The sequence below is a fragment of the Simochromis diagramma genome, unplaced genomic scaffold (genome assembly GCF_900408965.1).
Source record: "Simochromis diagramma unplaced genomic scaffold, fSimDia1.1 OVJJ01000733.1, whole genome shotgun sequence".
NCBI lineage: Eukaryota > Metazoa > Chordata > Actinopteri > Cichliformes > Cichlidae > Simochromis > Simochromis diagramma.
The window spans coordinates 241785-266817 of NW_024387501.1; the positions used below are offsets into that span (position 1 = coordinate 241785).

At 43.7% G+C, this 25033-nt stretch overlaps 1 protein-coding gene and 1 pseudogene across 1 annotated transcript in view; both read right to left on the bottom strand.

The window, feature by feature from the left end:
• Positions 1–3775: 3775 nt before the first annotated feature.
• On the bottom strand, positions 3776–4589 carry LOC120725697 (annotated as a pseudogene).
• Positions 4590–9682: 5093 nt separating this feature from the next.
• Positions 9683–25033, bottom strand: part of LOC120725707 (protein mono-ADP-ribosyltransferase PARP4-like) — a 44992-nt gene continuing 29641 nt past the window's right edge. The window contains exons 26-35 of the mRNA XM_040018677.1: positions 24837–24917; positions 24626–24706; positions 22493–22588; positions 22268–22399; positions 21986–22057; positions 20367–21676; positions 20208–20277; positions 12117–12219; positions 10775–10907; positions 9683–10545 (exon numbers count right to left, since the gene is read on the bottom strand). Of these exons, the coding sequence (XP_039874611.1) occupies positions 10338–10545; positions 10775–10907; positions 12117–12219; positions 20208–20277; positions 20367–21676; positions 21986–22057; positions 22268–22399; positions 22493–22588; positions 24626–24706; positions 24837–24917 (2286 nt within the window). The 3' untranslated portion in view covers positions 9683–10337. The remainder of the gene's footprint in view (positions 10546–10774; positions 10908–12116; positions 12220–20207; positions 20278–20366; positions 21677–21985; positions 22058–22267; positions 22400–22492; positions 22589–24625; positions 24707–24836; positions 24918–25033) is intronic.

Genomic DNA, 25033 nt, shown 5'->3' on the forward strand with positions numbered 1-25033 from the left:
AGTTTTTGATTAAAATTATCAATGAACTTCAGCGTTATGCAAGGTAAGTTTCATGTCCTTTGTTAGTCCAGTTTAGGATAATGTCTCTGACGTATGTATCATATCAAATATATGTCATATCAAAACAAGCCCACACCTGCAGTTGTTTCAGTTTTTCACTGGTGTTTCCTGTCAGCTGGTCAACCTCACTCAGGCGGACATCCATATCAGCCAACCAAACGACAAGTTCCTCCCTTTGTGCTTCAAATCCCTTCCACTCTGAGACAAGGAGCTGAGAGAGAGAGAAAAAGAGTCAATTATAAAGAAAAGAGAAAAGTGAAACCCTCCTCAGAAGGTCTGACTCGCATACCTGCAGTTGACCTGTGATGGACTCCAGTTTGGCGTTCAATCAATTCACAAGAACACATAAAAAATAAGTCCAGTTCTTGCCTGATTTCAAGTGAATTCTGCATCAAAACAGGGTAAAACGAGTGTTTGCAGCAAATGTGAGCACAAAGCCTCACTTTGTACAAGCCTGCTATTAAAGTTCTCCTCTATGCAGACGACTTTCCTGTTTTCAAGGCACAACTTGGATCTGCTGTATAAATCTTATGGATACACAGTAAATGAAACAATAGTGTGCACGACTCCAGATTCTGATCCCTCATCCTAATATGGTCCCAAAAGGCTCACAAAAAACAACATAGCGATAAAGCAAATGTTGAGGCTTCAAAATACAAAGTCCATAAACCAATGGCTGACATGGGTTTTATCATAAAGGTGATAGATATACAACATACGTTCTTAAGACTAAAAGTATAATACAGATTTTAGTCTGAGAGATTTGATGTTCATTTACCTGCAGATGCCGTATACGTGTCTGCTCTGTGGTTTTCCACAACATTTTGCACATCACTACTTAATACAGGAAGTAGGTGAACTAAAATAAGTCATCTTTCTTTGTGAGAGGACCATATTAATGAAACAAACCTCAATGACATCACAGAGATCCCTAAAGATGCTCCTGCTGCTTCTCTTCCTCCTCATCCTAAGCTTCCTTCTCCTTGTCCTCAACTTCCATCCAATTGTGATTCAATCTAATTGTGTTTCTCCCTCCTCTTCCTCATTTTGTTGGAGCTGTGAACAGAATTAGTGTGAATCTGAATTAATTTGTGCAAACAAGAAAAATCTACAGCTTTTCGGTCAGAGGTGCTCTTGTGATTTAAGCCGGGTAGATTTATGTGTTGATGCTTCAGCTCTACGACTGGCTGCTGAGTGATATTTACACCCCGGCTGGATTACAAACTTTAATCCCGTGCTGAACTTTGGCCCAGCGTTGATACCTCCTGCTAGTATAATGACCTCTTCTTGGCTTAATGCAGTGGTTGCCAGACTTTTTACAGGAAAAATGTTGCCCTGCCCCCCCGCGTGCACGCACATGCACAAACACATCCTCCAACCACACACACCCATATTTTGCTCGTTTGCGGTTTATTTCTCACCTCAAACATTTAGTAAACAATTAAGCAAATACAAGTAATCTGCAAAAAATTACCGGTAGTAATAAAACAAACTACTAACTCTTTTACGCTGCGTCCGCACCTACACGGGTATTTTTGAACACGCAGCTGTTTCGTCCATGTAAACGGCGTTTCAAATCACCGAAAACAGAGATTTTTTAAAACTCCTTTTTTACGTTTACATGTGGACGAGAAATACAGAGTTCATCACGCAGCGTCACAGGTATGTGCCTTTTTTCACGTCAGCTGTGTGACACGTTATTGTTTACATGACATGAATTGCAGAATGGCAGATAGAGACACAATACTGTTAATCTGACTATCTTCAGTTTCTACCTCAGAATTAGGAAGACATTCAAAAGGGCTGTTGGGGGGGGGGGGGGGTTGATAAATACATTTTACAGTGTTTATTTATCGGATAAAATACATTAAATGTCACCGTTATTATTGGCCGGCCGGGAAACAGCGGGGGTGTCCAAGTTCAGAGGCTGCTTCCACCTGAGGACCCGGCCTTCGTGGTCTAAAGAAAGACGGGTAGTACGTCACGAGCTCCCTCGGTGGAGTGAAACTCTGCCGTCTGCTCCTTGCTATCTCAAATATAACCGGGCACTGGAGTAAACTCTCGACCGTCTCACACTTTGTTTAATCAGTTTTCTGTTTAACGTTTATTCAGCTGTGTGAAAACCCCAGAGGACCCCTCCCAATGGATTAATAAAATAAAATTTAATCTAATCTAATAACTTGGGAGAAATTCGGGATTCTCCCGGAAAAATCGGGAGGGTTGGCATGTATGGTTGTGGCAACATTAACCTCGTCAAACACCTCAGAGTAAATCATATCACAGAATATGACGAGCGTATGTTGAGACGAACTGAAGAGGAGACGTCTCTCACGGAGTCCTTTAGTGCTGCAGGCAGGCAACGTGTTCAAATAGCAAATAGTTCAAATAACAACTTCAGTTTTTTTATTTCCATATGATGAACTCTGCATCATTAAGTGATAAGAACAAGTGATCTGATGTCCTGTAATCATTATGATGCTATAATTTGAGATACAATAAATAAAATACGTTTTTGTACAAAGTATCGGATCAGTATCGTCGATACCACCCTGAATATTACTTGGTATCGGATCGGAAAGGAAATCAGTGGTATCGCACATCACTACCGCTCGCGCGATCTGCCTGCGCATGCGCATCCCAACGACTGACCCCCTCCGTCCCTCCCGGGAGGTTGCCATAGTACGACGTGTTCTGACGTCTCTCTCTCTCTCCCTGTCATTTGGGTTAAAAACACATATTAACAAATTGCTCAGTGATGAACAAGTACTCAGATCCTTTACCTAAGCAGTGCGCTTTGTCAAAACTCATTGACATTCTGTTGTGCAATTGTTATTTACTTGTATTTTATAATTTGACTTTACATACTGCTGGGTGGTTTGTAAAGTTTACAATAACTAGTATTATCATTATGCTATATTTTCTAATATATATAATAATCTCAAAAGTAATGCCTTGAAGCAGAAAATAGTAATGCTTTATTAAAACTTAAAACTAAAGTACAGTATTTGAATGTGTGTATTGTGTCTACTGTTTGTTAACTCACCATATTCATAAACATCTTAATAATAAATTCCATATTCTATTACCACATTATTTGTGATCAATGGGTTTGCTGGGTTAGGTGTGTGTGTGTGGGGGGGGGTCTTTAGGCTTTGGCCCCCACCCCTGCCACCAGTATATCTTTAAGCAAGTATTTCTAACTTTATTTGAATATTCAGTTTCCTACCATCTGCTCTTAAAGGGTAATCACCAGGTAACCCGCCCTCCCCCTTTGCACACACACGCACACAAACAAAACACACAGTATAATTCACAGCCTCGTTATAGTGAATAAATATTTATGCCATTTACACCATCAAACTTAGACAGCTAAGGATGAAGAACCTTTTGTTCTTTAAAGAACCATTTGTAATAGCTGAAGAACCATCCACAAAATAAAAAGGTTCTTTGACGAGAGTGGAGTGAATGAAGATGAGTCTTCATAGTGACTCTGGAGTATGCATGTGCATTTTTCATGAAGAAGTTAAAGGATCTTGATGAATTCTTGATTAATACTGTTTATTACAGCTGGTAATAATCAATATTAATACATTATTACAAATAATTGATGCAATTTTTCATTAACAGCTGAAGAAGGTGTCAGATATCAACTTATTTTTTCACATTTTGACCTTTGGTCTTTACAGTGTATTTGACTAACTGAGGAGTGATAAGATTTGAATTCTACAGTATGTTGGCATCACAAGAGTCAGGCTGCAAAATCTGCAATGTAACTATCAGTTTAACAGTCTTCCTAAACCAGGGATAGAAAAACGCATAGATAAGTGGATTTAGACAGGAATTACAATAAAGTAACCAGACCCCAAAAACTGAAAATTCCACACTGGTTGATGTGTCCTGCCCTGCGAGAGAGGGATAAAAGTAAGGACAGAAACACATCAGAAACACAGCCACAACAACACCAATAGTTGTAGCTGCTTTTCTCTCAGACTTCTTAATGGCAACGTGAACTGAACCCTTTGAAGTAACAAAGGCAACATGAGATCTCATAGCCTGAGCCTGCGACACAGCCACCAGAAATACTCTCATGTACAGAAATATAATCACAGCAGTGGGGCCGATGAAGGTAGCTACGACATCAAAATTACAACTATGCATTCCCCGTCACAAGAATTATATCTGTCTGGCTGCTTCAGAAAGTTGTTTAGTATTGTGCCGTTATACAGCAGTGAACAGGCCCAACACAGACAGACACTGATTTGGACTTTTCTCTCAGTAACTGTGGTGGGGTAGGACAAGGGGTCACAAATAGCTACATACCGGTCAAATGAAATAAGCACCATGTTTCCTACTGAGGCAGATGTGAGAACAAAAGAGGCATAGTAAAACAGTCCACACATGAAGGTGCCCAAAAACCAGCAGCCCCCTAAAAGGATGATTCGAGGCGGCATCAGCAGGAGGCCAACAAGGAGGTCTGAGACAGCGAGAGAGAGGAGGAAGAGGTTGGTTTGGTTGTGAAGCTGCCTGAGAAGAAAAAAAACAGAAAGAAAGATGTAACATAATATTAATAAACCTGCAGCAGGTGGAATGCTACAGTAATGCACCAGTTCTGAAAGTAAAACAACATACAATAAACAATCCAGTGCAACAAAGTAGGGCAAACCTCTCGTTTCCACATCATTCTGAGAGGAGGAGGTCAGAATATAAAATCATTTCAGTTAAATAGTACAAACATTTATCACATCAGCTGTTCCTTTCTAAAAGAGAGCTATTACAGTTTAGTAAAGGCCAAATGTGAAGAGTACTCTGTAGCTAATCCAAGTATGCTCAAGTCAAACACAATATATTACAGTAAAGTTTACTTTAACACCTGAAGTGGGAGATAGAGATGATGACCAGGACGTTGAGAGTCACTGTGAGCAGAGAGATGCAGCAAAGCAGAATGTAGAGAAAAATGGTCTGATTGTGATGTTGCAGTGGCTTCCTACAGGAAGTGTTGAGGAGCTGTGGAAAGCAGAGTTGTTGTCCATACACGTTCTCCATGAGCAGAAAGGGAAAAGAAGATGAAAGCTGCTGAACACTGGCACCTTTCTGACTAAAGCTATCCGTGTAATGTGACTTACCGTACTCCTCCTACTCCTTTTCTCCATCCACCACACCCCAGAAAATCTCTTGTGCGATATTCTCTAACGCTTTCACTGGAAATGCACATGATAGCACGTCCTGAGATTTACTTATGTTTCACAGCTTGACAAAAATAAAAATAAAAACACATCCATTCCACCGATACATCATTTCATTTCCTGCTGTTTCTCCTGGATTTCAGGAGCACGAGTCTAAGAAGGGATGCCTATGCCTCCTGTCCAGCCACCTATGCTTCTTTTTCTGGGCTCCAAAGACATAATGTCACCAGCATGTCATGGGTCTACCACAGGGTCTTGTGATAAACATTCCCCAAACACCTCATCCAAGTGTCCGAGAAGCATCATATCCAGATGTCTGACCCATTTCACCGGGTTCCTTTTGATGTGAAGGAGTAACAGTTCTCTTCTCAATCAGAATCAAAATCAGAAAACTTTATTAATCCCGAAGTAAATAATGTTGTTACAGTTGCTCCAAGAGAAAAAGAACAGTAACAGACTGAACTAATTAAATAATACAATATATTACAAAGTTACAAAATAAAAGAAATAGGTCTAATATAGCTCAATTACAAATATAAATACCAAAGGTACTGCACAAAGTTCTTCTTTTTTAGTGTCTTTTCACGAGAGAACTAAAATATCTTTGATATCAGCAGTAGCTACCACTCGATCCTTGCAAAACCGCACAAGGACACCCAGAAGGCTGTTGTTGATATGCCTTGCATAAACTGTTGTCTCATTCCAGGTCAATTCTTCAGCATTCGACTGAGTGAAGCAAGAGGGTGACTGGCTTGCTGTCTGTTGTTGGGGAGTCATGGTCTTGGAGAATGAAAAGGTGGTGGAGCCACCCAACTATTTGTTTCATCCTGGTAGAAACGCTTTTCAGCTATTTTGAGGAAGGCCAGCTCTTTTATGGAGTAAAACCCTTTTTCATCTGTTTGTGTCTCCCACTTTATCAAACAACCTATCATATGTTCCAGACTTGGAAGAGTTTGTCACTGAGCAACCTTGAGAGCTGAAGCTTTCCTTTACTGGGATGCTGTTTTGACATGGTAAGAAATAGTTCTATTTGCTGTTTCTTTTGAAAATAAACATACTGGACAACTGGACCCATCTGTGTTGGATTTGTGGGCTCTGTAGAATGTTTAGCTGATTTTAGAGTTTAGAAATGTGTTATCATAGAATGTAGAACTATTGTAGAGATACTGACACTGCCCTCAATATAATAAAGGCCTCACTGTGTCGTGAACTTAGGAGTAGATTGTAGGAGACCCCTCCCCCACTTGAACTGTGAAAGTAAAACAGAGAAGAGTTAATGCTGAGTGAAAATTTCCCAGAGGATGTTTGGGTGGGGGTCTCAACATTTGTAACTGGATAACTGTGGTCTGGAAGGGAGAGGGGTTTTATGACCAAGGGAGTCACCTACACCCACAGTGTTTTAACTGTCACGCACACACATCCACACGCACACTCACTCATGTGCACTCACACATACACACAGGTATGCGTACACAGTCACTCACGAGCACTCACATAGACACGTGGGAACGCGCACATGTAGACATTCATGTGCTCGTGCACATAAACACAGACAGAGTTTGCAGCACACCGTAGGGGGTTTTATGATGGGGACGCCTCTATAAAGTTGGCTGTAACAAACAAAGGGGTGAAGATTTTTTGCAGAGGGACACACCGGCCTCGTCTTCCCTTCTAGAAGATGCATGCTTAAATGAGGATAAATGAAGAAGAGTAAAGATGAGTAAAGGTTTTGTGAAAATGACTGAGTCCGGTGCCATCTCTGGATGCTCGAGAAATAAAAAGAACCGGGGTGAAACTGATTTCGTAACAGCTCCCATCTGGAACGGTTGCCTTGGGGGTGTCAGGGCTCGGTAGCCAGCAGTGAGAAATGAAACCAAAAGCAGAGCTTAGTGATTAGAAGATTTTATTTACAGAAACAAAGTACAACACAATGACCAAGAACTAGGGCTATGAAACCGGATTCGAGCAAATGAACTATGAATGTGCAAGTGTGGGGATTATATCATTTGATATCAGGTTGATTCTTTTACATCTTTTTATTTAGCTTTGAGCAGTGTCATTTATTCCATTTATTAAACATAGTTTCAATCAGGTTATTACGCACATTGCATTTGTGCTCATGATAGAGTTGAGCATACAGTCTAAGGAAGGCTTAAAGCGTCGTTCAGCGCTATGTCTGAACTGATATATTGATGCAATGACCTGTATGCTGTGAATGAAGGCCTAACACGCTTACATACACATAGACATGAAGTATCATTTCTAGGGTAAAGGTGAAAGACTTTGTCTCTGCTTAGCAACTAGTGATCCGGGGTCCACAGGAAACATCTGGGGGGGCCAGACAACCAAATAAGGAGGAAATGCCGTTGAACACGGAAACTTGTTGAACTGTCGTTAATTATAACCTGTACATGTGATGTTTTTTCTGATGCAAGAAGGGGCGTTAACCCTGACATAACAAAACCATGCTGAAAGTATGTTTTGACGGAAGATCTGTATTGACAATATAGAGCTGTATCTTTCCACACACGTGTTTAATAAAATCATTGTTTTGACGCACTTGGACCAGTAGTCGTTTGTCTCACACCTCAATCACGGATCGGGACACAAGCTAGAGTAATAAACACATCTAACATGGACTATGAAACTCCAGACCAGGCAGACATGAGCTTAAACTGGCTGGGTCAGCAGGAAAACTGTGGTTCAAGAATCAGCGGTGTAGGGCACTGAAACACAGGGAAAGGAGAGTCAGGGTGGTTGTGGGAAGTGGTGAGCAAAGTTCAGCTGAAAACGTCTAAGCCTTAGTTGCCTCAGAAAATAGATATGACTCTGGCCCTTCCTGTAAAGTGCAGTGGTGTTTTTAACCAGTCCAGTTTATTATCAGTGTGTACTCCGAGGTATTTATAGTCCTCCACAATGTCCACATCGACCCGCTGGATTGAAACAGGGGTCACACTTTTCCTGGTCTTCCTGAAGTCCACTATCAATTCTTTGGTCTTTGCCACGTTGAGCTGCAGCTGATTCTGATCGCACCACATGACAAAGGAGTCGACCACAGCCCGGTACTCTGAGTCATCACTCTCAATGATGCATCCAACCACCGCAGAGTCATCACAAAACCTCTGAAGGTGGCAGGACTCGGTGCAGTGTAGATGGTGAAGAGGAAGGGGTGCCCCTGTGTTGTTGGTCACCTTATTAGACACGCAATAAAGAAGACGCACATACTGTGACTTTCCTGTCACATACTCAACAATCCAGGACACAAGACAAGCATCCACATTCATTGCTGTTAGCTTATCACCCAGGAGAGTTGGCGTGATTTCGCTCACAGTGCTCGCCTTCTGGTCCAGTCTTCATGAGCCTGGACATGAGTGAAAGTGACAGGTGGGGGGAGGGGTGTCAGGAATGTCCACACTAATACGTTTTTGTTTGAAAACGTATCTTTTTGTCTCCGTTTTGGCCTTCACTCCACACTGAGACAGGGTTTTCGGTCAAGGAAAACTGAGCTTTTTGAAAAAGCAGAAACAACTGAAAACGCTGTTTTCACGTGGCGGTGTGGACAGCGTAACCGCAGACTTTTGGAAAGATGAAGCATTTTAGTTATATGATGCAGTCATGTGACCAATTAAACTGAGACAGCAGAGCAGCAGTTGTTCTGTTAGCTCTCAGGTTTGACAGCCCTGTTAAAGATTAATATCAGTCTGCACATGCTCCAGAGAGCTTTTCTTCAAATTCTTTAATTCTCACTCGCTTTTGCAACTTTGTGCTTTTGTGTTCCTCGCAGCAACAACTCCACCTCATTGTAGTCCATTTAAAAAAACTCTGTGCTTTTCCTCCACATTTTGCCAATTTTCAAAGAGCCGGAAAGAAAATAAACGGCAGACAGAAATGAGGCGGGTCGAATCTTCTTACTTTACATTCATGCGCAGGACTGGAATTTAAGCATTTTAGGTCGTTTCAGTGTGGATGCACAACTCTTTGAAAATGATAGTGTGGACGCGGAGTGTTTTAGATTTATCCGGATTAGTGTAGACGTAGCCTGAGGTGCAAAGCGGAGAGAGAGTGGCATGGACTGAAGGATGACTACAGGTAAATCAGGAGGGAGGTGAGCATTTCAATCTGTTGAAAAACACATTCAATTCATTGCCTCTGTTCTCAGCACAGATGGGACGGCCTGAACATAGTGATGGTTTTCATGCCAGTCAACACCTCTCTCACCTAAATGACTGAGCTCCTTACTATAACCATCTTGGTGTCAGCCGGATGTGATAGCTTGGTGAACCTAAGAAAACCACTTCATCTTCAAAAAGCAGTGATAAGATCCCGAGACCCTCAAACCTGGCACCCTTTGCATGTATTCAATTTCTTCAGCCTCCCTCAGCAACTTAACACGGCAGAAGCTGTAAAAGGCAGCAAGGTAAAGCACCGGCACAAACAGGTCATAGAGTAGCAATTTATTAACAACAACCCTTGTTACATGTAAATAAGTATCAAGTCACTGACTGACTATAAAATCACGTTACAATGTGCATCAAACACAAAGGACACAAACCTGGCTGATGCCCGTAACCAGGGGAGACTCCTACATTCTGTTACCCAATCACTGGAGAGTCAACATTGGTCCTCCAGCATCAGAGGTATTTACCCTCCACCATTATCCCACTGCACAAAACAACAACTGAATGACTGTCAGCCAGTGCCACCAACACCAACAGCTATGAAGTGTTTTAAAAAATGGATACTGTGTTATGCAATAACAAGTTGTTATGTTAAAAATAACAACTTGTGTCTCAAATTAAGTACATTTTACCACCTGACCTGGATCAAACACCAGTTTGCTTTTCGGGCAAACTTCACAGATGACAAAACAACTGCTCTATGTACAGTAAATGCTCCGTGTAAATGACCTGTATTTGTAACATTTGAGAAATTAGATTGCAGCAGCGGACATTTGAGATTATACATACATATATAAACACACAGAGTACGAAATTCTTCTTAAAAGGTAAAGGAATACATGCATATTCATCTACAAGCATATCTAAAGCTACTGTAATCCCCTCTGAAAGGCTACACGGTGTCCACAGCATCTTCTCACTGGACCAGTACTGGGGCCGTTGTCCTCTGTAGACCAAGACCACAGAGAGGCGAGAAGGGAGGGAGGCTTTCATAACCCAGTAGCTGACGGGTGGCGGACTCCCAGCTCAAACCAAACTCTAGCCGACAATAGACACAGGGGTACTGTCGGTCAGCCCAGCAAACCCAGTCCACCGCCTTCTTCACCTGCTCCCATCGTTCAGGCCTGAATGAAAAAGACAGTCACAGTAGTGAACAAACTTGTTAAAACCATCGTGGTGCAAATATTTCCAGACCTGCATTTCTAAAGTCATGCAAGGCATAGTGAAATAAGCTTCATTAATATATCAAATCACATTTTGTACAAAATGTTTTTCAAGCTTAATTTCGGCTGATTTGTAACAACTGCAGAGAAATTTTACTCTAAGCTGTTGTGCATCCTGTGTTGGACAGACCTGGACTGAGAAGCTTCTTCCAGACAGAACAGGGTGCGGAGCAGTTTGCCTTCTTCCAATTTGTTCGCTTTCATCAGCTGCAGAACCAGAAGAGTCGCCACCAGCCTCAGGATATCTGCGTGGGCTGTCACGCCTTCAAACACACATGCAAAAAAGATCCCAAAGTAAATCACAAAATGGTACGTTTATAACCGAAGTGTTCTTACCAGACCAGACGCAACGTCCAGACGAACAGAATCAACATAATGAATCAATCTCAAACAACAGCTGCCCATTTAAACGTCGCACTGGGGAATAATCTACAGGTTTAACATGTGCCTGATTTTTTTAAAGAAATAATGAAAAATAAGGTTAATTAACAGCTGAGCTCCGAGAAAACTGCATATAAACAGCCCGTTCTCACTTCCGAGTCGTAATATACTATTTGTCATGTCCCGGACGTTCCTGAGGAATGTGACAGGTGACCTTCCGTGTTCTTATGCTACGCACCGGGTTATTCCAGCCCTAACCTGATCCCAAACCATAACCAGCACTTCAATGATGTTGGATCGTGTTTTCCAAAGCGAGTAATACAAACGTGTAGATTCATTCCCAATGGTTCTCGTGTTTCCTCATTTTTCCGATCTCGTAATATAGGGACGTGTTGAGTGATCGGAAGCGTACTATATCGATGATTTGTCACTTAGCGCAAAATGTTGCGCTTTGTGAGTGAGAACGTGTTGGTATAAAATGGTTATTGCAAAACTTTTCTTACAGACATCGAGGTAAAGTGTTAAGTGTGAGCTCATAATAATTATAAAACTAAGTAAATTTATGTTTTTAGTAAACTTACAATAACTTGAAAAACAAGAAGCACTCAGAGCACAAATCTGTCCACCCATCAGTCTCTGGGCTTTATTTAAAGGACCAGCATCGGCTTTTGTTTGAAACCACTTTGTTTTCTGTTCTTTGTAAACTTTAAGAAGTGCCATGAAAACAAATGCAAAGAATTAGGTTTTATTTATGTGGATATACTGGATATGTATCATTCTTTTTACTGTTTAGTACTACTTAGGTCAGACCTCAAATGTAACATGATGCTGTAAATCTTTATATGGCACTTTATGTACTTTAACAAAACACACGTGTAAGAACTGTAGTTTCTAAGTTATTCGAGGCTTTTTGTCAATTTTCCACCAATAAATCTTAAGTTGACCTTAAAGACCTTGGTGGATGTGAGTCACATTTTATATGCATTGTTAACATGATCCCAAGTAAGCGTACATACTTGTTAACTTTCATAAAACTTGAAAGTACAAAGCTAGTTTTTCCACCTCCAGATCAGAATTGAACGAGCTCTCACCGAGAGAATGGATGCCTTTGTTCTTCAGGAACACGTTGGCAAACAGGTCCACGTTGACATTAAGTAGTTCCCCCAGCTCTGTGGTTAGTTCCCAGTACCCTTCCTACAACACGCATAAAAATAACGCCATTATATCAAAGTGACATTTACATTTTTTCAGTTGCATGCACTCAGAGTACAAAGGTGTGGGTTACAGTTTTGTCCTTGGTCATTTTAATAATTCTGTCTAGCTTTTTTGAGCCTTGCTAACTACCAAAGCACAGGAGCTAACCACATGAAACGTTCACTACGATAAAACACTTTTAACTCTATGACCAACTTTGAGCATCACTGTCATGACATATATTACCAGTTTAATATCTGTGATGTAGATTGACAGAAGCGTGGCTGTTTTATCTGTTTTCTGATAATTAACTGGATACCATTTGAAAAACTGCATTCTGGGTGTACAAAAGGGTTAGGTTTGTGTATGGGATTTCCTATGCCCCCTGAATGCACCATCGGGGTGCATGTCCGCAACTTTAGTTCAGAGACAAACGGCAGCCAAACAACGGACAGTGTGTGCGTTCATAAGACCAAACCCCACACACACACACACACACCCACACACACTCTCTCGCCCAGCTGCGGGCACATTCTCAATTGGAAATACAAAGAATGACAACTTTATTCCTGGACTCTGCCTGTTTGTTCCTCTCACATCTGAACATTTGCAAGTGTTCTGACCCGACACTCTGAAGTGATTGCTGCCAGCTCAGATTTCTTTAACCCTTCGGAACATTTGGTCCTTCGAGCCGGAGGTGAGCAACTGCTTCAACCTTGTATGTTCAGAATGGAAGACCGATACCCATACAGAGGGTCTGACCGTCCGCACAGACATAGCAAGCTGCCATCATACTTCCAGAACTATGAAGTGGATGACCTCGCTAAGAACCGACTCTCACATGATGATCAGGGCAAGCATTCTACTCATCCTGAAATTCTCCAATATATTCATCATATGAAAGAGGAACACAATCAACTCCGACTAGATGTGCAACGCCTGACAGAATTGATCTCTAGCTCACCTGTACTAGCTCCACAGCATGCCACATCACGGTCTGGACTTTGTGAGGATGGGACGTCAACCACACCTGCCCACACTAGTAAGCTGGTGCCAATCAAAGGTCAGAAGAGCCCACATCAGCCTGAAAGTGCTCCACAGGTGCCATTTGGGGATGAGTCTCAACATCCAAAGGACAGCCAGCATGGCCTGATTGAGGAGCTCACTCACAGTCTAAATGACGCAGATCTTGACAGGGAGCGCAGCGCACAGTCACCATCACCTTCAGTCGACTCATGCCCTGAATCTCAAGATTTTCTTTCACCAATGACACCAGGTGAGAGGCCCCCTCCACTTCCAGCGTCAGCAGCAAGGGGACGGTCACCATATCATGCAGAACAAAGAAGGGTTGATGAGGTGTATGCTCGTCGCCACAGGAACTGCAGTCAGCCTGCCACTCCTCCTAGATTGCCAAAGCTAGGGGCCTGCTATGAAGATGAGCCATACTACAGACAAGATGACAGGTATCCTACCCCTGGTCACCCAAGCTGCCCTGACAGTCACTATCGTTCTCCTTATGGATATGGGTATCAGGATTCGAGTTATCCGTACAGGCGCTGTGGTAACTATCCAGATGACCGCCGACAGTGTCCACCCGATCGCCTGCAACCAGGTGGGTGCCCTCAGACACCACTCTCTCTCAGCAGAGCCCAACCGATAGAGACTTATTGTGGACCTCAACCAACGATCCCCGACCTTGTGCACGAGGACCCACGTGAGTTTGCAAGATTAAAGTTAGCTCTAGATAACATACTTCCACTTGATGCTCCTGAACACTTCAAGTTCCAGATCTTGACAGATCACCTTAAGTGTGAAGATGCACTACTTGTAGCTGACTCATACAGTAACAGTCCATTCCCATTTGCTGACACCATGAGAGCACTTACAGAAATGTATGGGCAACCTCAACATCTGGCCTTAAAAAGGATTACCAAACTGATGGATGGACCCAACATTAGGAGTGGTGACATCAGAGCCTTCAAGTCTTTTGCACTACAAGTCCGTGCGCTAGTGGGTATGTTACACCAGTTGGGAGAACAAGGTCGGACAGAGTTGAGGTGTGGCTCACACGTATCTCGCCTCTTAGCTAAGCTACCTTATGACCTAAGAGCAAATTTCCAGAGATTTGTCAATCCCATCAACACTCCTATATCAACACTGCTTGATCTGGCTGAATGGCTTGAGTATGAGGTGCGTGTCCAGGTAATTGGAGACCAATATTGTGGCCACTCTGACAGGGAGAGGCAAGTTTCACGAAAGGAGAGACGTCCTGAGCATAAGTTTCAGAAGGCTGCCACCATTCTCCATGGTAGTGAGCCCAGGAGAAAGATGGAAGGTGACATGTCAGCGACACAAGAAAGGCCCAAGAAGTACTGCCCATTCTGTAACACAGTGCAGCATTACCTGAATCAGTGCAGTAACTTCAAACTCTTGTTGAAGGAGCAGAAGACAGAGTGGATCAAGGTGAATAAGAGGTGCTGGCGATGCGCCCGTGATCATCAAGCAGCTAAGTGTAACCTCAAAGCCAAGTGTAAACCATGTGGGCGCCGACATCTTGAAGTTCTTCATGATGTCAATACCAGCCCAGATGCTACAGCCTCTGATTCAACCAGTGCACCAGAGGAAAGCACATGCTTAGTAAGTTCCACCTCTGAGACACTGTACGTAGACCGGCAAACCAATAGCAGTCAGGTGTTACTCAAGCTAAGTCGTGTCATCATTAGGAGCAGTACCAAGATGGTTGAAACCTATGCTATACTGGATGATGGATCAGAGCGTACCATACTTCTGCATGAAGCGGCTGATTGCTTGGGGCTGCACGGGGAAGCTGAGGACCTAGCACTCCGCACTGTCCGTCAAGATAGCTGTACCATCCATGGTGCTGCTGTGTCATTCTCCATTTCTCCTGCCTCACAGCCTAACAAGTCCTTCCAGATCCACCGAGCCTTCACAGCAAAAGAACTTGGCCTAGCACGCCATAGTTACCCTATAAGAGCATTACAGGAGCGGTACCGTCACCTTAAGCACCTGCCACTGCCAAACATAAAGGAAGTACAGCCCCTTCTGCTTATTGGGTCAGATAATCCACATCTTCTCACTCCTGTGGAGCCAGTACGTCTAGGCCCTCCAGGTGGACCTGCAGCTGTGCACACCCGACTTGGATGGACTCTACAGGGTCCATCGAGATTCCTACGTCAGCGGCTAACCCCACAGCAGTGTCTCTTCACCTCTGGGGCCTCACCAGAAGCTGAGCTCTTCAGCCATGTTGAGAGACTCTGGAAGATGGATACCTTGCCATACCGGAGTGAGCGGCTCATTACCAGGTCCCGACAAGACGCTGAGGCCATTCAGAGACTTGAGGAAAGGACAATTCGAGTAACAATTGATGGAGTAAATCGCTACGCCACCCCACTACTGTGGAAGAAGAATCTTCCCCCTCTTCGTGCTACACCAGAGGCAGTTTTGGCCCAGCTTCGTGGTACAGAGAAACGACTTGCCAGAGAACCACAGAAGGCAGCTGCCTACTCTCGGGAAATCCAAAATCTGCTGCAGGCTGGCTTCGTCACAGCTGTTGCACTGGAAGAGGCCGCAGTGAGTAACTGTTCATGGTTTATCCCCCATCACATGGTGCACCACAACGGGAAGGACAGGATAGTGTTCAACTGTTCCTTCACCTACAAGGGTCAGAGCCTGAACGACTGCCTTCTTCCAGGGCCTACACTGGGAGCTAGCCTGTTGGGAGTCCTTCTCAGGTTCAGGGAACACCCAGTCGCCTTCAGCAGTGACATAAAGGGATGTTCCATCAGGTCCGTCTGCTAGATGAGGACAAACCCTTTCTCTGTTTCCTGTGGCGAGACATGAAGGTACACGAAAAACCCACCATCTACCAATGGCAGGTGCTTCCCTTTGGGACTACATGCAGTCCGTGCTGCGCTACCTTTGCACTTCAAGATCATGTCCAGAAACACACTGAGCCAGGAGAGGATGCTCGTCTGTCCATAGAACGTAATTTCTATGTTGACAACTGTTTGCAGAGCCTCCAATCAGAAGGCCAAGCCAAGAAGTTGGTGGATCGCCTGCAGTCTCTCCTCTTGGAGGGTGGATTTGAACTACGACAATGGGCTAGCAATGTCCACACGGTCATCAGCCACCTACCAGTTGAGTCCCAGTCAGAGGGTAGCGTTCTCTGGCTCTCCCAGGAGTCAGCCGATCCTCAAGAGCGCACTCTAGGACTCGTATGGCACTGTAAGACTGATGCACTCCGGTACAAGCATCAGCAGAGCGTCAGTTCAGAGCCAACAATGCGCAACATTTATCGGCTGCTCGCCCAGCAGTATAATCCTCTCGGGTTTCTTATTCCATATACGACCAGGGCAAAGGTCATCGTGCAACACCTCTGGGACAAGAAAAGAGGATGGGATGATCCTCATTTACCTGAGAATCTGCTCCACGCCTGGCGTTTGTGGGAAAGTGAACTCGGCCAGCTCTCACAGATAACGCTGCTGAGATGCTACACTGACTCACGCTCGGATTGTAGTCACAGCCATCGAAGCCTTCATGTGTTCTGTGATGCCTTTGAGCGTGCCTATGGGTCTGTGGTATATCTACGCACCGACCAAGGAGAAGGAAAAGTCCAGGTGGCTTTCTTGGCTGCGAGGTCAAGAGTTGCACCCAAGAAGCAACTCTCAATTCCAAGGCTAGAGTTGTGTGGAGCCCTTACAGGAGCACAGCTGGCTTCTGTTCTGAAGAAAGAACTGACCCTTGACATCCAAGATGTCGTGTTCTGGACAGACTCGACTGCAGTGCTTAACTGGCTCCATTCAGATTCATGCAGATATAAAGTCTTTGTGGGAACCAGAGTTGCAGAGGTACAAGAACTCTCTGCTGCAGCATCTTGGCGGTACGTGGACTCAGGAACCAATCCAGCAGACGATATCACGAGAGGGAAAACTGTGGCTCAGCTTGCTGGTGAGAATCGCTGGAGCCGGGGGCCACCATTTCTTCAGCTGCCACCCAGCCTTTGGCCACAAGCACCGGTGGGAGAAGCTAAGGAGGAAGTGGAGGAGCTGAAGAAGCCAGTGTTCTGTGGTCTGCTTACTGGATCCGCTAGTCCAGCGATACCTGACATCAAACAGTTCAGCACATATGAGGAACTCCTGAAAGCCACTGCTCGATTGATGCACGGGGCGGCTAATGACACCAGTCGCCCTGATGCTGATGACTTTAAAAGGGCAGAGCTGGCCCTGCTTAGACATTCTCAGATGGAGAGCTTCCCAAGAGAATTCACATTACTTAAATCAGAGAAGCTGATTCCATCCAGTAGCAGGCTAATTACCCTCGCTCCTGAGTATGACAAGGCTTCTGACTTGATTAGAGTTGGAGGTCGACTCCACAGATGCGAAGGCCTGAGCCCTGAGGTACTACACCCTGTACTTCTAGAGCCTGCTCACCCAGTTACGAAGCTTCTAATCCAGCGATGTGACAATAAGCTCAACCACCCGGGAGCTGAACGTGTTTTCGCTGAGTTGCGCCGGAAATACTGGATCTTAAGGGGGAGAGAAGCAGTCAGAAGACATCAGCATTACTGTCCCGAATGCAAGAAGTGGAGAGGTCAACCAGAGGTCCCGAAAATGGCAGATTTGCCGCCCTCAAGTTTGAGGCTCTTCCGACCTGCTTTCTATTCGACTGGAATGGACTGCTTCGGCCCTATGCTCATTAAAGTGGGTCGGCGCACAGAAAAGAGGTGGGGCATCCTTTTCAAGTGTCTTACTACTCGAGCAGTTCACCTGGATCTGCTGGTAAACATGGATGTTGACTCCTTCTTGATGTCACTCAGACGGTTCATAGCCCGTAGAGGGAAGCCGTTTGAACTCCTTTCAGACCAGGGTACCAACTTTCGAGGTGCAAGTAAGGAACTACAAGAAGCATTCACCGCCCTAACGCCAGATCTTAGACAGCAACTGGCAGCAGAACAGATCCGATTCTGTTTCAATCCCCCTAGTGCTCCACACTTTGGAAGGTCTTGGGAGAGAGAGGTGCGATCTGTGAAAAACCGCTCTGCGCACCACGTTGGGAGCGCAGATAGTGTCAGAGGAAGTGCTGAGGACTGTCCTGCTTGAGGTGGAGAGTATACTCAACTCCAGGCCTTTGGGTTATGTTTCTTCAGACATCGCAGACCCAGATCCCATCACGCCCTACTCTTTGTTGATGGGGCGGCCAGATTGCTCTCTACCCCAAGTGTTCTATCCAGAATCCGAGCTGCTCAGTCGTAAGAGGTGGAGACACACTCAAGTCCTGGCTGACCAATTCTGGAAGCACTTCATACGGCATTTTATGCCCACCTTGCAACCACGGCAGAAGGCACAAGGACACAGACAACATTGCAGTTGGATCTGTGGTTCTCATTGTTGATCAGCAGACCCCACGAGCGCTCTGGCAAGTAGGAACCGTGAAAACTATCTTACCGGGGGCCGATGATCGTGTCAGAGCTGCAGTCGTTCAAGTAAAGGACCGAACTTAGACTCGCCCGGTGGCACGGCTCATCAGGTTGCCTGTTCTACCCCAGGATTCTGCTTAGGTGCAGAGGACATTCCATCGAGGTCAAATTTGTACACCAAATTTGGGGGCGGCTGTACAAAAGGGTTAGGTTTGTGTATGGGATTTCCTATGCCCCCTGAATGCACCATCGGGGTGCATGTCCGCAACTTTAGTTCAGAGACAAACGGCAGCCAAACAACGGACAGTGTGTGCGTTCATAAGACCAAACCACACACACACACACACACACACACACACACACACACACACACACACACACACACACACACACACACACACACTCTCTCGCCCAGCTGCGGGCACATTCTCAATTGGAAATACAAAGAATGACAACTTTATTCCTGGACTCTGCCTGTTTGTTCCTCTCACATCTGAACATTTGCAAGTGTTCTGACCCGACACTCTGAAGTGATTGCTGCCAGCTCAGATTTCTTTAACCCTTCGGAACACTGGGTAAACGTGATAGCAAGGTCTTGTTTATATCCCCATTATGATCCCAGACTCATCATTAGCTGCGATTCTTTCTGCATCAAAATGATTTTCACCCCTCGGCTGTAAAAGATGGAGGGGGTACTGTCTCCACCCTGCTGGGCAGGTGGGCAGCATGGATACTTGAGCTTGTGAATGCAGTAACTCAAAAACAGGTGCAGCCACTACAAACCTCAGACCAGTTTGAATACCAGTGCCCTTTAGTATAAGGTAAAGGTTGGAGGTCAAGTTTTCTGGAAATCTTGTGAATGTGACGAGTTGAGAACAAGGTGAGGTAGAATTTTCAAATTGATATGACAGGTGTGTCTACAAGGAGGCTGAGGGGCATCACTGGAAGCTTTCTTTATATATTCCTATCATAAAACTCTGAAATGCAGCTTAAAGTTTCAAAACAACGGATGTTTGCATGCTCTGTTAATATATCACATAGACTAAAACCCTAGTCTGAGCCTAACCTGACAGTTACGTTTAACCTCGTAAGACCCGAACTCTTACACGGCATTTTCTCTTCTCGTTATTTGGGCTGATTGAACCTGATGAATGTAAAAACAAAGAATTATGTGATTCTTTGTTTTTACCAAAATTTTGTATTTTGGTCTAGACAACCCAGAATATGATGTCCACATGTGGACGCCAGGTCCTAGGAGGTTAAATTCTCTGTGTTAGCCTTGCAATACACTAGCAGTCTCTCCAGGGTGTACTCCGCCTTTCGCCCCATGACAGCTGGAATAGGCTCCACCCACCCACGACCCTAACAATGATAAGAACAAGTCCCATAGAAATAAAACAGATGTTAACAAGTGATTCAGTAAAAAAAAATTACTGCTTCCTTCGCAGTTTTAACCTGTCAGAGAGCCAAAGGAAGCTGTTGCTTTGTCCGAGTGATAAACAGCTATGTTTGCTTAAGTGAACCCAAGACTATAAAACCACAAAAAGCTCACTGAATGTTGCATCTGGAAGATCTTCATCCATTTGAGCTTCAGCGCTTCAGGAGATTCTGCTGCATTCAGCCTAGTTAACATACAGTCATTTCCATCTGTTAGACAAACACTTCTCATAGTTAACAAACAGAATGTGTGTAGAAATGTTCAGGGACTCACACAGCTGACTGATGACGCAGGACAGGGTTAGTCGGGAGATCCTGATGGCCAGCGACGAAAGCTATGACGGGCGTTCTTTGTCGAACACTTGCTATTACATAAGGTTGTGGTGCATTGCTCTGAGCTTCAAGTTCATGGTGAGATTGTGATGCACTATTAACTTTGGTTAAACTATAAGAGGGAGTCATTCTTCTGTGATGAACCTGAGCGGCCTTTTCAGGAGCCCTTGCAGGGCCTACAGGAACATCATTGTCGGAACGGGTGAGAGGTAAAGAGGACTCAAAATAAGAGCTTCTTCTCCTGCAGATTCTTCCCCTTACCCGCCTTAATGATGATAAGCACAAGTCAGGTTTTGGTTGGTGCTCTAAATCTGATGGAGCTGACGTCACAGGAACCACTGTAGATCCCGGAGCACCATCATAGGTGGAGCTTGAGCTACCTAATTGAGAGTGAAAGCCACTGGAAGTAAACTTAGCTGACCCAAAAGACGGCGCTCTGTCTCTGGCAGTCTGTGCAACAAACAGAGGAGCTGTTTCATCAGATTCAACAACCATCTGAGACGGTACTGCTGCAGGAGCAGTGTCAGGAAGACTCCCATCTGTGCTGAGGCCGCACAATTCGGGACGCAAATAGGACTTCTCAGGAAAGACTTTACTCTTAAACTCGGGTCTTAAACTACAAGAATCTGGGCTGAAAGACGGACACCTGGCTGCTTCTCTGTCTTTGTATTTTACAGACTTTTTACAGGCCCTGTAACAAAAGCGTTCAACATGCTCCGATGAACTCTGTTCTTCCTCATCAGACACAGAATCAAGTGCACTCTGTACCTGATTACTCATCGCTGAAGTGTAACCTTGAGTGTGGAGTGATGGCCTGATCTGAGTGCTACAGCTCTGAATTTGAATATCGATGTCCTTCACTGCCTGACTGTCTGATGATGATGAAATGCCAAATGAAAATGAATCTATGGATTGACTACGAGGATAGTCACCACAAAATGAAGAAGGGATGGACAGTCGTTGTGGAATAAGTCCTGAAACACCCTCTGAAGCACGCTTCATAAAAGGAGGAGGCAGAGGTGGGGGTCTAGAAAAAGAAAGGTAGGGAACATCGTCTGAAGCACGCTTCATAAAAGAAGAAGGTGGAGTGGGAGGCGAGTGTCCAAGAAAAGAAAGGTGGGGAACATCGTCTGAAGCACGCTTCATAAAAGAAGGAGGCGGAGGGGGAGCCGAGTGTCCAGGAGAAGAATATATTGAAGCAAGCTCCTTAAAAGAAGAAGTAGGTAAAGCTGGAGGAGAGTAGTCGGGACGCTATGAAAGGAGAGAAATAAGCAGAAATTTAAACTCCGACTCTACAAACCTCTAAATGTGTTGAGATGAATTCTATCAGAAATACTGTTGGTAATGTCTTTTGACAGGTTTCACAATATAAGAAAAGTTCTACATCAACATTAACTCAACAAAAGAATCACATAGTTTGTTGCACTGCGGGACATCTGCTACATGCCCATTTAGATATTTCTGAAATTGAACTGAATTATTGTTCCATATATTTGTTAAATTTCTTGAATTTGTTTTACTGAATGTGCAGCATCAGCGTCTTAGTGTAAGGGGACTAACCGTGAATGAACCACAAGAGTCAAACAAACCAAAGCCGCAATCTTCCTCCTCCTGCAGCAGGAAGACAAAAGCATGAAATCATAAACGTCAGCATTTGTGAAGATTGCAGCAGCAATACAGTCAGTGCGATCAATAACATGATGATCACATGTTTAGTAAAGGACAGGAACACAGATGTGTTGCTCCCTCGGCCGCTGAAACAAAATCTTTGGCAAAACTACAGCTCCAGTTTATGCGCATGAGGACTAGTCATGTATGAACAACAGTTTAAAAAATTCATACCGAAGACTCTTCCTCTATTAGGTCTTCATCATCCTCGGGAGAAATCCAGTTAATGTAGGGAAGGAAGTCCACATCTTCCTCTGCAATCAGCTTGGGGATGTCTGTAAAACCAGGCTGTGGTTGCTCTGAGTCCTAAAAATAAGACCAGTTAAATAAATATTTGATAAAAAAGCTAAAAGAATGGAAAACAAGCTGTAAATGTGAAAAAAGGCTGATTTGACAAACCCGTTCCTCAATGGCCACGAAGCTGGTAAACTGAGACAGGATGGAAAACTCTTTGCTTAACTCGATGATGAAGGACTTCAACTCTGCTTTCTTACCCTGTAAAAGTAAAAAATGTCAGTTTCCAGAGTTTCTCCCTCACAGCCCACCCAGGTATGCTAACAATCAGCCTGTAGTCACCTCTGAAGATATCCATGAGGAATGTATTGTTAAACAATCCCAGCACTGTTAACTAGAGAGCCTAAGCTAACTTCTGTCAGTTTGGACAGCAGTGGGAACGAATGGGATCATTGTCCTGCTGCTTGACATCATTTAGGCCAGAGATAAGCTGTTGTACAGATACAGCCACTTATAATGGCTGCCTTATTCCTGACAGGACCATGACAGGCACCTGGTGGGTCCATGGCCAAGTACCGGCTGATCCGTCATGTAATAATATCCCCCTAAGGTGGGAAGTAAGTAAGAAGTAAGTACAAATACTTTGTTACTGTAATGAAGTACGATTTTTAGGTATCAGTACTAGTAGGGCTGGACATATCATACCGTTCATGGTAATACCGGTGTAATGTTGGGCAACGATAAGAAAATGAAATATTGTGATAGAATACGGGTAAAACGCGCATGCGCAGTGCCTTTGTTTTCATACGCACATGGCGGAAAAAGCATGATGGCGACAGAGAATGAGAAGGGCGAAAGTGGATCGTTGAATGAAACAGATGAACCAGAACTGGTTTGTAAAAATGCTGCAGCTTCAGTGGTGGAACTGGTTTGGCTTTCGTCCCTCAGATACACAACAAAGCACTATTTTTGGTAGCGCATGCTAGCGGGCCGTCGTTATTACCGTGTTGTTTGGAAAATGCGGCACACTTAAAATCATCCTTTGATTTTTCAACTTAGCGACTTTGTCAAAAAGTCGCTAAGTTGGCAACACTGGTCGGAGCGTTACGGCTATCGTAGGCGGAGCCTCGCGGAGTGATGTGTACTGTGCTTCAACATAATATTACCGTATTGTGTGTGTTTAACCTCTTTTTAAGTTTTGTGGATGTTATACATGGTTATGCTGAGGATATGTCGGCCAGTTTCCACTGGAAATGCCTTTTGGTTAAACTGTCAGCGAGGAATTTGCACTGTTACATTTTTATATAACTTTAATGTAGATAAAAAACAGCTGCTTGTTTAAGTGAAACTACATTGATGGTTTTTTTTTGCACTAATAAAGTTGTGGAGTTGTAAAGTGTTTTCTCTAGTGTCAATTATATCGTCAGTTATATCGTTATCGCAAATTTTCAAACGTATATGGTGATAAATATTTTTGGTCATATCGCCCTGCTCTAAGTACTAGTTTATCAGTAGTTTATTTTCTGACTACTTTTTACTTTAACTCTCTACATTTCTAAACAAATATATGTACGTTCTACTAGGGACCAATCCAATATACAGTATCGGTCCGATCCTGACCTAAATTACTGAATCGGATATCATTTCCAGTTTATGGCAGGCTGGAGCTTTGTTGGGTCGTTCCTGAACATCCTTACAAACTTCCTCTCATCTGAGGGGTTGTGTCTTCTTCCAGACCTTGGCAGAGTCGTGACACATCTGAATAATAATGTTCACCTGAACTGATGATGTTGGAATCTGTAGTTGTTTAGAAATGGCTGCAAGAGACCTTCCCAATGTGTCCAAATCTACAATTCTTCTTCACTGAGTTCTTTTCTGTTCTTCTACTGGTCAATCTAATCAGTGCTATCAAACACAACTTTATAGGCTGGTAAAGATAAGCATAACATCATTTTACAGCATCACTAAAATATGCTATAAGAAATGATTAACAGTTCACAATGTAGTACGAAATAGTACGAACATAATGTCCATGATGAGTAAACCTTTGACCACAGCTGTATTTATTGTAATAAGGATTTTGAAACTAAACTGAACTGGAAGAAAAAATTGAAGAACAATAAAATATATATATATATATATATATATATATATATATATATATATATATATATATATATATATATATATATATATATATATATATATATGTATATATATATATATATATATATATAAATCACTAAAACAACAACTACTGTAAATTTCAATCTTTGGTCTCACTTATCTGCAAAGTACCTCGTGTTCAGCTTCACTGGTGTCCAGGTTCCCGTCTTCATAATCCCTGATGACGGCCCTCGCAGTGAGCTTGTGAAGAAACTAAACACATGACATAACAATTACCTCACTGTCCTGTGATGGCAGTCAGCCTGCGTGAGGATTGCAGGCTTAACAAGTGAGATGTATGCTCATACAGCAGCTACTGTTGAGTGTCAGTGTGAGTTCTTACTGTGCCCTTTGTTTTCTGCAGCTCGCTGGTTGACACCATTGTTTTGAGCTCCTGACCACTCAGATTTCCCAGGAGAGTCGCCTGTGTTAAAACAACGGCATTATCATTATTGTCTAACGGTGTTGTGCTGTAACTCTTTAATCAGGTCAAAAAGCCAGAGACTGCAAATTAAAATAAAGTTCAAATATTTTGCTCTT